The sequence below is a fragment of the Anguilla rostrata genome, chromosome 10 (assembly GCF_018555375.3).
Source record: "Anguilla rostrata isolate EN2019 chromosome 10, ASM1855537v3, whole genome shotgun sequence".
Taxonomy (NCBI): Eukaryota; Metazoa; Chordata; class Actinopteri; order Anguilliformes; family Anguillidae; genus Anguilla; species Anguilla rostrata.
In genome coordinates, this window is record NC_057942.1 from 33,825,234 (window position 1) to 33,838,734 (window position 13,501).

General features: G+C 46.4%; 1 protein-coding gene across 3 annotated transcripts in view; it reads left to right on the top strand.

Moving 5' to 3' along the window:
• Window positions 1-13,199, top strand: part of fras1 (Fraser extracellular matrix complex subunit 1) — a 114,298-nt gene extending 101,099 nt beyond the window's left edge. For all 3 annotated transcript variants that reach the window (XM_064296643.1, XM_064296645.1, XM_064296644.1), the window contains 19 exons: window positions 748-1,092; window positions 1,533-1,693; window positions 1,891-2,038; window positions 2,341-2,546; window positions 2,810-2,966; window positions 3,320-3,520; window positions 3,780-3,967; window positions 4,244-4,519; window positions 4,978-5,210; window positions 6,063-6,223; window positions 6,916-7,130; window positions 7,560-7,710; window positions 8,147-8,254; window positions 8,420-8,579; window positions 9,077-9,193; window positions 9,472-9,638; window positions 10,083-10,288; window positions 10,631-10,777; window positions 11,115-13,199. In XM_064296643.1, the coding sequence (XP_064152713.1) occupies window positions 748-1,092; window positions 1,533-1,693; window positions 1,891-2,038; window positions 2,341-2,546; window positions 2,810-2,966; window positions 3,320-3,520; window positions 3,780-3,967; window positions 4,244-4,519; window positions 4,978-5,210; window positions 6,063-6,223; window positions 6,916-7,130; window positions 7,560-7,710; window positions 8,147-8,254; window positions 8,420-8,579; window positions 9,077-9,193; window positions 9,472-9,638; window positions 10,083-10,288; window positions 10,631-10,777; window positions 11,115-11,693 (3,926 nt within the window). In that variant the 3' untranslated portion in view covers window positions 11,694-13,199. The remainder of the gene's footprint in view (window positions 1-747; window positions 1,093-1,532; window positions 1,694-1,890; window positions 2,039-2,340; window positions 2,547-2,809; window positions 2,967-3,319; window positions 3,521-3,779; window positions 3,968-4,243; window positions 4,520-4,977; window positions 5,211-6,062; window positions 6,224-6,915; window positions 7,131-7,559; window positions 7,711-8,146; window positions 8,255-8,419; window positions 8,580-9,076; window positions 9,194-9,471; window positions 9,639-10,082; window positions 10,289-10,630; window positions 10,778-11,114) is intronic.
• Window positions 13,200-13,501: the final 302 nt, after the last annotated feature.

The window sequence follows — 13,501 nt, forward strand, 5'->3', positions numbered from 1 at the left end:
CACGTTTTGCTCGCATTAAAGTCAGCGTAAGTGCCAAGAAGGTGAGGTAAGCGCAGCCCTGAACAGCGTCTCAGAACACAAATGGGAAAGTCTGCAGCCTCGGGAGCGGCATCCGTGTGTAAACAAGCTCCCAGGGTACATACGGATATGACCCTGGTTTACCTTTATTTCATTTTTATTTATTTAGCCTTTATTTCAAAGGGAGAGACAAATATTAACATAGGAACTTGTTTAAAATTGTTTAAAACAATTATCTGATTAGTTTTACTCTAACTTTTTTATCTTGTGCTCCACCCTGTTGGGCGTTCAAAGCAGATTATGTGTAAACTGTAACAGCAAACAAAATCAACAATTAAAATGATGTAGCATTGTAAAATTACAATACGTAAATAAAAGATAATTAAAATGAAGGGTTTACATAGGGTTGCAATATGATTGCCTGTTAAATACGTTAGCAAATATATTTCACTTTAAACTGTGGAACTGTGCTCATTTTTAACCCTATGAAGAGTAGGGTGTTTTAATGGGGTTTTCCCCTAAGAATCTAAGTCAGTGTTCCAGAATTTCCAGTGTTCCAGAAGCAATTGTGACATCAGCATTAGAATGTTCAGTTATGAACATTCTAATCACATATTTGTGATCTTAGTACGTAATATCAGACATTTGCTTCCTTTACTGAGAGCTGTAGGCGGGCATCGGTTGATTTGGCGGTTTGTGCCTGACACGCGGTGACCCTCGACCCCTCAGGTGACACCAGCAGCACGGTGTCGGCCCTCTGCTACACGGTGCCCAAGTCGGCGCAGGGCAGCAGCCTCCACGCCCTGGAGTCGGGCTCCGACTACAAGTCGCGCGGGATGAGCGGCGAGAACCGCGTGGTCTTCGGGCCGGGCGTCAGCATGTCCACCTGCGACGTCAAGCTCATCGACGACAGCGAGTACGAGCTCTCCGAGGAGTTCGAGCTGGTGCTGTCGGACGCCTCGGACAACGCCCGCATCGGGCCCGTCACCGTGGCCAAGGTGGTGATCGACGGCCCCAACGATGCATCCACCGTGTTCCTGAGCAACGCCACGTTCACGTTCAGCGAGGATGCAGGTAATTGGCCGGAAGGCACTTTCTGACCAATGGGAATGAAGGAACTCCTGCTGTCTGATGTTAAAACATGCATAAATTGCTATGTGTACTTTCTGACCAATGAGCATGAAGGGGGTCCTGCTTTCTGGTGTTAAAACATGCATAGATTGCTGTGTGTTCTTTCTGACCAATGAGCACGAAGGAAGTTCTGCTTTCTGATGTTAAAACATGCATAGATTGCTGTGTGTACTTTTCTGACCAATGAGCATGAAGGACGTTCTGCTTTCTGATGTTAAAACATGCATAGATTGCTGTGTGCACTTTCTGACAAATGAGCATGAAGGAAGTTCTGCTTTCTGATGCTAAAAAGGGTATAGATTGCTCTGTGTACTTTCTAACCGTCAGCATGATGGGAATCATGCATTCCGGTGTTAAAGTGGGGAATCCTGTTCCTCCCACAGGCACCATTGAGATTCCGGTCCGCCGTCACGGCAGCGACCTCTCCTCCGTCACCTCGGTGTGGTGCGCCACCCGACCTTCCGACCCCCCCTCGGCCACGCCCGGCGTGGACTACATCCCCAGCTCCAAGAAGATTGAGTTCAAGCCTGGAAAGACCGAGGAGGTATGACCTGACACCTCATTTTCTCTCTCCTCAGCCACGGACTCAAACAGCATTAAAGTAGAAGTGACCTACGGGCGACCTTTCTAACAGTACTCAGTATCCAAGTACATTACTTTGATTGGTCGGTTAACAAGGTTGCCGCAGGGATTCTCCTATGAAGTGCAGTGTTATTCCATCATCCTATCTTCTCTGTGCAGACCTGCAGCCTGACGATAATGGATGATATTCAGAACCCCACCATCGAAGGGGCGGAGTCCTTTGTGGTCTTTCTGAGCTCTGCGCAGGGGGCGGTGCTTACAGAACCGTTCGAGGCGTCTGTCATCATCACAGACACCTTCCAGGACAGTAAGTACTCTCTTAGCCCTGTTGGTCTTAGGAATACAGGAAGCCTTGATCCTGTCAGTGTTGGTTCCATTTTGTTAATAGTCTACCCACACAGGAGTTGGTGATTCTAGATCAGAACTTGGTGATTTGGTTGTTCCAGACCAGGAAGAAGGTGAAGATTTTAGAATAGAGGTTAACTTTTCCAGATTTAACTTTTTTACACAAAAGACTTGATGAAGTATCTACCTAACCCAATAATAACCGATAATAATTATTATATTTAAGCTGTCAGCTTTTGAAGCATAATGCACATTTCTGCCCAGTTCCCAGCATGCAGTTCGAGAAGGTGGTCTACACGGTGAAAGAGAAGGCCGGCGTCCTGCACATTCCCATCATCCGCACGGGAGACCTGACCTTCAAGTCCTCGGTCAGGTGCTACACGCGGACCATGTCGGCCATGGTGATGGACGATTTCGAGGAGAGGAGGAACTCGGACGACTCGCTCATCACCTTCCACAAGGGGGAAAAGGTGCTGCTCACACGTTCTCAGAAACAGGAAGTGATGCCTGCCAAGCGGGCCATGATTGGTCCATTATGTGCCAATGCCAGAATTACACAGCTCAAGCGTTTTTTGATAGATCTTAGTATTCATCTGTATGAATTGAATTCCCATTGTAATGGAATTCAGACAAAGCTAGGTTTACATAAAACCTATAGTCATCAGCTCAGTAGTTGTTATGGAACAGATTTTTTGATGTTATGGTTCTCACTATGCACCCTTTAATGCCACAGGTGAAGAACTGCACTGTTCACGTAAACGACGACTCGGTGTTCGAACCCGAGGAGGAGTTCCAGGTGCACCTCGGGACCCCCCTGGGGGACCACTGGAGTGGGGCCATGGTGGGAGTCAACGACATCGCCACCATCACCATCACCAATGACGAAGATGGTCAGTGGCATTCTCTTCAGACACTAAAATGAGAATGGAGGCACTATTCTCTGCGCTGATCTGTAAAAGATGTTTAGATGTATCTTGCGTATTATTCTTCAGTCGTTTCCTCAAGCTCCTTACCTGATTTGTTAACAAAAATGATGTCATCAGCAAATTAATCAGGCTGTTTAAGTATTGCCTTAAAAAGAGGGAATACTGTTGTCCAGGCTCTCTCAGGTGCCTAATAATTTTTCATTGCAACACATGTAGTATAGTATAGTATAGTATAGTATAGTATAGTATAGCAGTTCACCAGTATAAGACAGTTGTGCCAGGACTTTCTCTTCATAAATGTTCCTCTTGTTTTGCAGCACCCACCATTGAGTTTGAGCAGGCCACATACCAAGTGAGGGAGCCCCCAGGCCCGGACGGCATTGAGGTGCTCAACATCAAGGTCATCCGCCGGGGGGACCAGGACCGGACCTCCAAAATCCGCTGTAGCACCAGAGACGGCTCGGCCCAGTCCGGCGTGGACTACAATCCTAACAGCCGGGTGCTCAAATTCAACCCCGGTCAGTCTCCTGCGTCTTTCCTGTAACTTGGCCCACCGTCCCCTCTCCACATGTAGTTTCTTCAGAAGTAGTTTCTTTAGCTTGTGTTTCCTTGTGGTATATGTTACATATGCTTTCAGGGAGCATTTCCATGATATTTGTCAATACCAATGCATGTTTAAAAATAGAAATATAATACTAATACTTGTATGTAGAGTATAGAAATAGCATTTTTAATTGTCCTGCCATAATATATGTATTTTCCCTCATTGTTTTAAAGGCATGGACCACATACTTTTCAAAGTGGAGATTCTGTCCAATGAGGACCGTGAGTGGCACGAGTCTTTCTCATTGGTCCTCGGCCCCGATGACCCGGTGGAGGCAGTGCTTGGGGAGATCACCATGGCGACGGTGACCATCCTGGACCAGGAGGCTTCTGGAAGTCTTATCCTCCCTGCCCCGCCCATAGTAAGAGCTTGATTATATAGATAGATAGATAGATAGATAGATAGTGTCTTTTTCATATACAATACTTTTCATGGCACTGTTGATAGATAGATAGATAGATAGATAGATCCTACATACATGTATTCCACTTTATTGGTCTCTGTGGTATACCCTTAGTTACCCTTAGAGTCTTAAAGCTGGAAGTTGAAACTGCATTTTCTCCATAATGATGTTATACTGCTGTGCTGCTGCACCAGAGGGCTAATATTTAATATCCACTCGCTGTGTTCTCTGCAGGTGGTGTCCCTGTCTGACTACGATTATGTGCAAGAGGTTTCTAAGGAGGGCAGCAAGAAGTCTCCCTCTCCCGGCTACCCCCTGGTCTGCGTGACCCCGTGTGACCCGCACTACCCCAAGTCCTCTTTGATGAGGGAACGCTGCGAAGAGGCAGGCATCAACCAGACCTCCGTCCGCTTCAGCTGGGAGGTGGCGGCCCCCACGGACACCAGCGGAGCCCGGTCGCCCTTCGAGACGGTGACCGACACCACCCCGTACACCAGCGTCAACCACATGGTGAGCCAAAAGCCTGCTGGGTGTTCTGGGTCAACGCGGAGGAATTTTAGTAGCCCTTGTGTTGTAGGCATATTTGCGAGGGCCGCTGTTTCTCATCCTGCTGAAATGCTATTTAAGTGAGTGGAATGTGCCCCAGGATCTTTTATGTAATCCTGACTGTGGGTGATGACATAAATGGCTGTTGAGCCTGTCAGGGAGGGAGGAGTGGGATTGTCCAGCCACTCCTCGGATCAGGCGCTGCTCTGTCTGAAAGGACAATGCAATGATTACACTTGCGAATGCAACAAACTAATGCAACTTTTCAAACTAAGAGAATATATAAAAAATCATGTCTGAAAACAGAAAAGTAATGTATAGCTGTTTGTGTGTGTGTGCGTGTGTGCGTGCCCATGCGTGCGTGCATGTGTATGCGTGTGTGTGTGTGTGTGTGTGTGCGTGTGTGTGTGTGTGTGTTGCAGGTACTGGACAGTATCTACTTCAGCCGGCGTTTCCACGTGCGTTGCGTAGCTCAGGCACTGGACAAGGCCGGCCACCTCGGCACCCCGCTCAGGAGCAACATCGTCACCATCGGCACTGAGGGGTCCATCTGCCACACCCCCGTCACCACGGGGACCGCTCGAGGCTTCCAGGCACAGTCCTTCATCGCCACCCTCAAGTACCTGGATGTCAAGCACAAGGAGCACCCCAACCGGTAAGCATGTGACCAGCAGGTGGCCACACCCAGTTTGAGCCTTGCCAGAGAACTGCCGAGTCTGTTTGACCTGAGCTTCAGCACTGTTTGATCTGTCTGGCAGAAAGCTCTTGAGAATATACGGTTTGCATGGCGAATATTTTTCACCCTCCTAGGCGACATCAAAGGAAGTTCATTTAAATCTTGAAAGTGGTGATAAATTATTTGTTGAGTCCTCTGAGGTCTTCTCATATATCTCGCATATATTTCACAAACAGATTTTACATTTGCATTTACATTAATCTTGCACAGCATTTGGAGAGCAAAACGTGTGGACACCATTGGGCCACCACTCACGTCCTCTGTGAATTGTGTATTAGCCTACCAATCAGACACACACAGGACTAGACATACAGTAGACGGAGAAGTAGAGGGCATGTAGGCAAGGCGGTAAAGTGTACTTATTCAAGAAAGTAAAGGATACTTAGCCAGGAAAGTAAAGGGTACTTATTCAAGGAAGTGACGGGCACTTAGCCAAAGAAGTAAAGGGCATCTTTGGGCCTTCTATGAACAATATAGCAGTATATTACAATCATTATTTAACGAATACTGTGCATGAAAATTGCCTATTAAGTATTCAGTAATACCATTATATAACCCATGGGAAGTGTTTAGTTGGTCCTAAAACCAAGAGCACATCACATCTTTTAGGACAGCATAGCATAGCCATCTAATGAAGCGCTGTATCTCAGGTTTATGTTCCTAGAGCAGGAGAGGGATTAGTAATTAAGCAAACACGGCGGAAAAAGGGAGTGTATAAAGTTATTGGGTGGTGTGATGTAGTTGGCTCATGTCGCTCTGGATGCTCTGCAGGATCCACATCTCGGTGCAGATACCCCACCAGGATGGCATGCTCCCCCTGGTGTCCACAATGCCCCTGCACAACCTGCACTTCCTGCTATCCGAGTCCATCTACCGCCACCAGCACGTGTGCTCCAACCTGGTCACCATCAAAGACCTGCAGGGCATCTCAGGTGAGCCTCAGGCCGGGCGTTGGCACTTTGCGCTTGGCACTCGCGACGGTCCGTCAGGCTTTCTGGCCGCTTTTAATTACCCGTCGCCCAGACCTTGAAAGAGCGATCATTAATTTATGTGGTTAAGCAACACTGCGGACGCAGCGAAAGTGAAATTTGCAAAGCGGGGGCCCCCTTTGAGCCGAGTCTGCATTTAGGAAGCGGCGGCAGGCACACTGATGGGTTTTTAAAAGCTCAGAGCGTGATATTCAGAGATCCCGCGGGCCCTTGGAAACAATGAATAGCGTTTGATTTTTGAATGTGAAAAATTCAAGGCTGCGCTTGAATTTTGAACAGGGTGCTTGAAAATGCTGATTGAGTCACGCTAGTGCTACAAACTCTAAAACTATAGAACTACTCTGCTTTTCCCATAGGTATGGATTTCCTGAACAAAGAAAATAGCTGTGAATTCAACATCCTGTCTCTCAAATGAGATTGCTCCCTTAAAAACTAGTTAGAGTGTTGTGGGTAGACTTTTCAATAAAACGTCATGAGAAAAATTTTAATGAAGTTCAACATAAGATGGAGAAAACCTTTTAAAAATCCTTCATTTGAGAATCCTTGAGAATCCCATGGACTTAACATTGGATAGAAAGTGGTACCCCTGTCATTAACGTAAGAGTGAAGAAACGAACGTGTCCATCTGCTTCCAGAAACGGGCTTCCTAGATGACGTGTCCTACGACAGCATCTCCCTGGGCCCCGGGTTCGACCGGCCCTACCAGTTCAACCCAAGCGTGAGGGAACCGAAGACCATTCAGCTCTACAAGCACCTCAACCTGAAGAGCTGCATCTGGACCTTCGACGCCTACTACGACATGACCGAGCTGATCGACGTGTGCGGGGGGTCCGTCACGGCCGACTTCCAGGTGCGGGGTTTGGCGGTCGAAAACAATCTGTTGTTTGAGCAGATTGAAGGCATCTGTAGTTCTCTTTCAATGCACTATTTCCAGAGAATGCCTCCCTTACACTTTCACTGGGTTTCTTATTTCTTTCAACGGTTTAAGTTTTTCAAGTCAACTTAAACTCCTGTCATTTTTCAGAGAAATACCTTAACGGTTTTTGTATATTAACTTCTAGGGTGATATCGAAATCAGTATGGCACTGTGGATTCATGCACATAGTTCCCTTTCCCTTTTACCGTGGGAAATCTGCATTAACTTTGACTATCATGAAACAGAGCCAAGCTAATCCTAAACTATTATTGGCTCTGCATTTGCATGTACTCCGTAACTCATCGTACAAACCTGACGGTGTGTGTGTGTGTGTATGCGTGCGTGTGTGTGTGTGTGGTACAGGTGCGGGACTCCGCGCAGTCCTTCCTCACGGTGCAGGTGCCCCTGTACGTGTCCTACATCTATGTGACAGCACCGCGGGGCTGGGCCTCCCTGGAGCACCACACTGAGATGGAGTTCTCCTTCTTCTACGACACCGTGCTCTGGAGGACCGGTGAGGAGCCGCAGGGCCAAAACACATCCCAGAGTACACTGAAAATCCAGGCTCCAACTTATGCCTTCAAACAATAATTATGTGTTTATTAAACAATTAGGGACAGGAGCATTTGTGATGAAATCGGTAGGATAAACAAGAAAATGCGAAATAACCCAAGTTTGGGGCTTTATTGTGTGGATTGTGTCTGTTTACGTGAAGTCAGAAGGTACAGTAGTTATGCTCGTAAGGACTGAGAGTCGGTAGTCATTGTGGTTACTTCTGTAGGAAATCCTGAAACTTGCCAAACTCTCGGTGCTGTATAGGTATGCGGCATGCCCCGCCAAGGCGTAACTTGGCAGATGCCATTCCTGCCAGCCCGGTAGGACCTGCATTTGTCTCTCCCAGGCTACAGATAAATATTCTGGCATGTCTCACTTTCTTCTCCTGTTGACAGGCATTCAGACTGACAGCGTTCTGTCTGCCAGACTTCAGATTATCAGAATCTACATCAGAGAGGATGGGCGGCTAGTGATAGAGTTCAAAACGCATGCCAAATTCAGAGGTAAGGCTACGTCTGTGACCTTTGTAGTATCACCAAAGCATCTAATCTAGGTAGCTGATTAACTGGTGTCATACGCTGTTCTTATTCACCCAATGTCTTCTATTCAGACTAATTGTGGCGTGTTACGTCTCAGATTGAGTTATTTTTTTCCTTGCCGTGTCCCAGGTCAGTTCGTCCCGGAGCATCACACCCTCCCAGGCCATAAGTCCCACCTGATGGCTCCAGACCACCTTGGGGGCATCGACTTTGACCTGCAGCTGCTGTGGAGCGCCCAATCCTTCGACTCCCCCTACCAGCTGTGGAGGGCCACCAGCTCCTACAGCAGGTGAGCAGTGGACCCTGCAGGACAGACAGTCCCTGTGATTGTGGCACCTTTGTCCACTAATCAGCTACAGCCTTGTATGGCTCTAATCTGGGTCTTACTTACTTAGACCCATTGATTGTTGTAATCCATTTCACTATTTTCCAAGTGGTTTTCTTAACTTTTTGTACCTCTGTAACTGGAGTTTAAGGGAATAACTTACCAATAAGTCTGCTTTTTGTCCCTACTGGTTTGGGTTCTCTTGTTCAGCAGTCGTCTCTCAAATGCAGCCTTTCACTCATACGGTCTGTCCGCTCTCACTTTTGACAAGTTCCAATTAGGAAAATGTGCTAAAACAAAATGTCTTTTTTATTGATTGGTTGGTTGGATTGTTCATCAATTGACTGATTGATTGGCTGATTGATTGATGCATTTTAAATCACCAAGCTGCAGGTTTTTCAGTACTTTTGTCCCCAGCACACCTCTGTCACCATAGAAACGTCAGCCATGTTGTGTTTCAGGAAAGACTACTCTGGAGAGTACACTGTCTTCCTCATACCCTGCACCGTTCAGCCTACCCAGCCCTGGATCGACCCGGGAGACAAGCCCCTCTCCTGCACAGCTCACGCCCCAGAGAAGTACGACAATCTAAACTATGCTTAACATTTTCATTTGCAGATGTGATCCTATTACATCTGGTATGCTACTTTGTTTAAAATGTACAGGTTGTTTTAAAAGCCCTGAGGTTAAGTTGTATGAGAACACAGCATCACAGGGGGTGGGTGTTGGGGAGGGGTTTGAGGGAATGAGTCTTTGCAGCGGAATACCGTGAGATCGGCATGCCTCAGAACTGCCGTGGCGACTATGAGCGAGCGCTGCGTATACGGCAGGGTTGTAATGTAGCTCCTCCCCCCAGGTTCCTGGTGCCCATCGCCTTCCAGCAGACGAACCGGCCCGTCCCCGTCGTCTACTCCTTAAACACGGAGTTCCAGCTCTGCAACAACGAGAAGGTCTTCATGATGGACCCAGCCAAAGCAGACATGTCCATGGCCGAAATGGATTACAAAGGGGCCTTCTCTATGGGTAAACTACAGAGTCCCATGCTCGCTTCAGATCGATTCACACTGTCTGATTTTGCGGCTTGTCTTAGGCATTATATTCCTTGTAGAAAGGCATTAATGACGTATGATGGCTCTGGGCTTGAACGTAGGCAAGACAGAGCTATATTCACTTGTAAGCTATGAAGTAGGCTATAAGTTGTTGTGACTTGATGGTGCACGTAGTCATGTATGTGACCATGACGAACATAGAAGCTTAATGAAAACCCCACAGGATAGGTTATAACGACAGTCTAATCACTACTCATAACTGAAAACAATGGAGTTCTGGAACACTGCCTTTGAATGTTGAAAAAAAGAAAGCATTCCAAAAAACCTGCTCTTCGAGGGGTTAATCTCCAGTTCCAGTCCTCCCTGCCCTGTTTTGGCTTCACGTTTGGGCGAGGCGTTCACACCCTCTCCCCCACAGGCCAGACGCTGTACGGCCGAGTGCTGTGGAACCCCGAGCAGAACCTGAACGCGGCCTACAGGCTCCAGCTGGAGAAGGTGTACCTGTGCACGGGGAGGGACGGATACGTGCCCTTCTTCGACCCCACGGGCACCCTGTACAACGAGGGCCCGCAGTACGGCTGCATCCAGCCCAACAAGCACCTGAAACACAGATTCCTGCTGCTGGTACGTCCCACGCACCCGCCACTCCCACAAAACGGGAAGGCTCGGTCGCTTTTTGCTACCACTGCCCTGACCGGCTCTACCACTTTTGACAACTACTACCATAGATAATTTTAGACCGTGAAATGTACACTGACTTCCTGTTAAAACGTGTCTCAAAAAAAACATTGTGTTACCTGTGCTGCCTTTTGAGTTACAAATTGAATAATTGCACATTTTTTATCAGTCCCCCCCTGGTCACTCCTCTGCAGAAGGAGGAGGCAGCTGCGAGCACGTTCAAAAGTCATAATATTGCAGTGAAATTAAATGGGGGAAAGCTAGAATGTTCCGTCTTTATTCTTAAAGGACCGGAAACAGCCGGAGGTGTGCGACAGGTACTTCCACGACGTGCCCTTCGAGGCCAGCTTTGCGTCTGACATCCTGGATCTGCAGTCCATGACAGCGATGCCTGGGGTCGACGGGTTCACCATGAAGGTTGACGCTCTTTATAAGGTTGGTGAATCTTCTCCATTGTCTTGTATTTCTATGCTGTCTTCTTGGCCTTGTCCTACTAGATAAAAGTTTTCATCCCAGTTTGTAAATAAATCTGATGGAAATTCTAAGATCGATATTCTGTGTTAGTGATACTGAAGGCCAGTAGTACTAGTACTGGCAGGTTTTCATTCTTCTCCTGGGACACCAGGTGAGTTAAATATCTGGCCAATCAGTGGCATTGATTGCTCAATTAACTATCAAGTAGAAAGGAAAACCAGCAGGACCTCTCGCCTGTAAGGCCAGATTTGAGCCTCTCTGCACTAAACCATCCTTGCCTTTGTTTGCTTATTGACAGGTGGAGGCCGGGCATCAGTGGTACCTGCAGGTGATCTACGTGATTGGACCGGACTCGGTCTCCGGCCCCAGGATCCAGCGCTCGCTGACCTACCAGCTGAGGAGCCGGCGGGACCTGGTGGACAGGTCGGGGCGCCTCACCCTGGACGAGTCCCTCATCTACGACAACGAGGGCGACCAGGTGAAGAACGGCACCAACATGAAGACGCTGAGGCTGGAGGTGGAGGCCTCGGCCACCTTCGGCCCCCAGACGGGCGCACCCATCGGCGGCGGGGTGGCGGCCGTCACCCTGCTGGTCCTGGTCCTCCTGGCCTCCTGCTTCCTGTTCAAGAAGTGCCGACGGAAGGGGAAGAAGAAGCCGCCGAAGGACTCTGCGGAGGAGTACCCCCTCAACACCAAGGTAGAGGCGTGCCTGAGGAATATTGACCGGATGGAGAAGAACAGCAAGCACTGCGCCGTCAAGAACATCAACATCCTCAACAAAAGTCCGGAGGTCTGCAAGGTCAATGGGGTCAAGGTCAAGCAGGTCAACCTGGAGGTCAAACTCCACAACAACTTGAACGACGGCACAGAGGTCTAATCATAGATGAGAGTTTTCTTTTGGAAAGTCACATTTTCTATTGTTGTTTGTAATTAAAGGAAAAAAAGATATTGTTATTGTATTTTTATACGACCAGAAAAAAAAGGGAAATGTTCTGGCCAGCTATGCAGAGTAATCATTTCACAACTGAGCTACCTCACAAGAACTAAGGCCTATCACACCACTTAAACCTGATTTTCACATCTGATCTGCTGTAATTTCAACAGTTCAGACCTAGAATCTGAGGTTTCAAAGACTACAGCCTTGTGACATTGATTGACTTCTGGAAATTGTTTTCTAAGTCTACATGAAAATCACTGCTTTCTAAATCTACGTGAACATCACCATGATCTGCGGTAGCTCAGGCACTTTAACTTCTCTTTGCTTAGGTGATGTTTTTTTTTTTCAGTTGTCCAGTTGCAAATTTCATTTCAAACTGCTGAACTACAATGTGACCACTATGATTAATGCAAGGGTTAAGCACAGAATGAGTGTGCCAACACTTGCGGCTGGATGAGTAGTTTGTATATCTACTGAAGTGCAATTACTTGATGATACGCTCATCCGTTAACCATCAGAAACTGAAGTCCTGCAGCCAGAAATGCATTTTTCCACATCACTCATTTTATTTACCATGGCCACTGCTCAGAAGAGGAATCCTGCAGTATTGCGAATTGTATTTCCAAATTCAAACTCAAACGAATCGTCCAAGGTATTTTTCCTTTTAAAGACGAGACATAAAAAGCAAACACTGATAAAGAGTGCAAGTAATGCTCATGACAAAAAAACAAGACAGTTTTGATATAACTGTGCACTTTGAAAACTACTGTAGATTGTGTTCATGAGTTTTCCACTGCTCAAAAATGCTTTATCCTGTGTCTTTTAACCACTGTAGTAGAATATAGTTTTTGTTTTTTTACACATATTACCAGTGTTTTGTACCACTATGTGTCTTGGCATTATGCTTACATTCTGTCCAAATGACTCACAGCCTCAGTCTTGTTCTATTGTTTCTTTTAATTGTACATAATGTGTATCAGTACATCTTAGCAGCAACATGCTTCTAAGAGATCTTCCTCTTTGTGTTATTGTGCATTATGTATTATTATGTTACTCTCATATCATCTATTAAGACGGTGCATTTATTAATTTTTTTCCCATAGTCTGTAAGAATGATCAGCTTGTGTGCTGGAAGTATTATGGTGCTGAGCAAGAAAGCGATGTTGTATTTTGAACGCTGTAGGCAATAAAACTTCAATTCCCATGGTTCCACAGCACTGAATGTACTGCAGTATTGAGTATTACATACAGTGGGATTTGTTTGGCTACAGTCAATGCTATATTTTTGTAATCCATTACAGGATGTACCTGTCACTGAGGCAGTGGAAGGTTTGGAAGATGCCAGTATATATATTTTTGGTGCTAACATTCATTGATGTGCACAATGCTATAAATTCTGATGCCTGTATTCCGTGCCTTTTTAGTAATAAAAACTTGAAACACACACTTAATGCTTTATTTTTATTTTGTGTCTTTAGTGGAGAAAAGCAGTGGACTATTCATAGAATCATAGCAGATCTTCAGCAAGTCAAGCAGGTTATACTAGCTTAGCCTGGGAGAGGCCAGATGTCACCATAAGGCGAATGCAACTAAAAGTTTGGCATTTTCAAAAAATAAAAATGTCTTATTATGCTAACAACAATTTTCCTGGGTGGTTGATTCAGATAAGCTGTCTGATCTGAAAAATATGTTATATCTCCTAAGTGTAAGCCTGTCAATAAAATAAGTTCTGAATACACAAATAAACT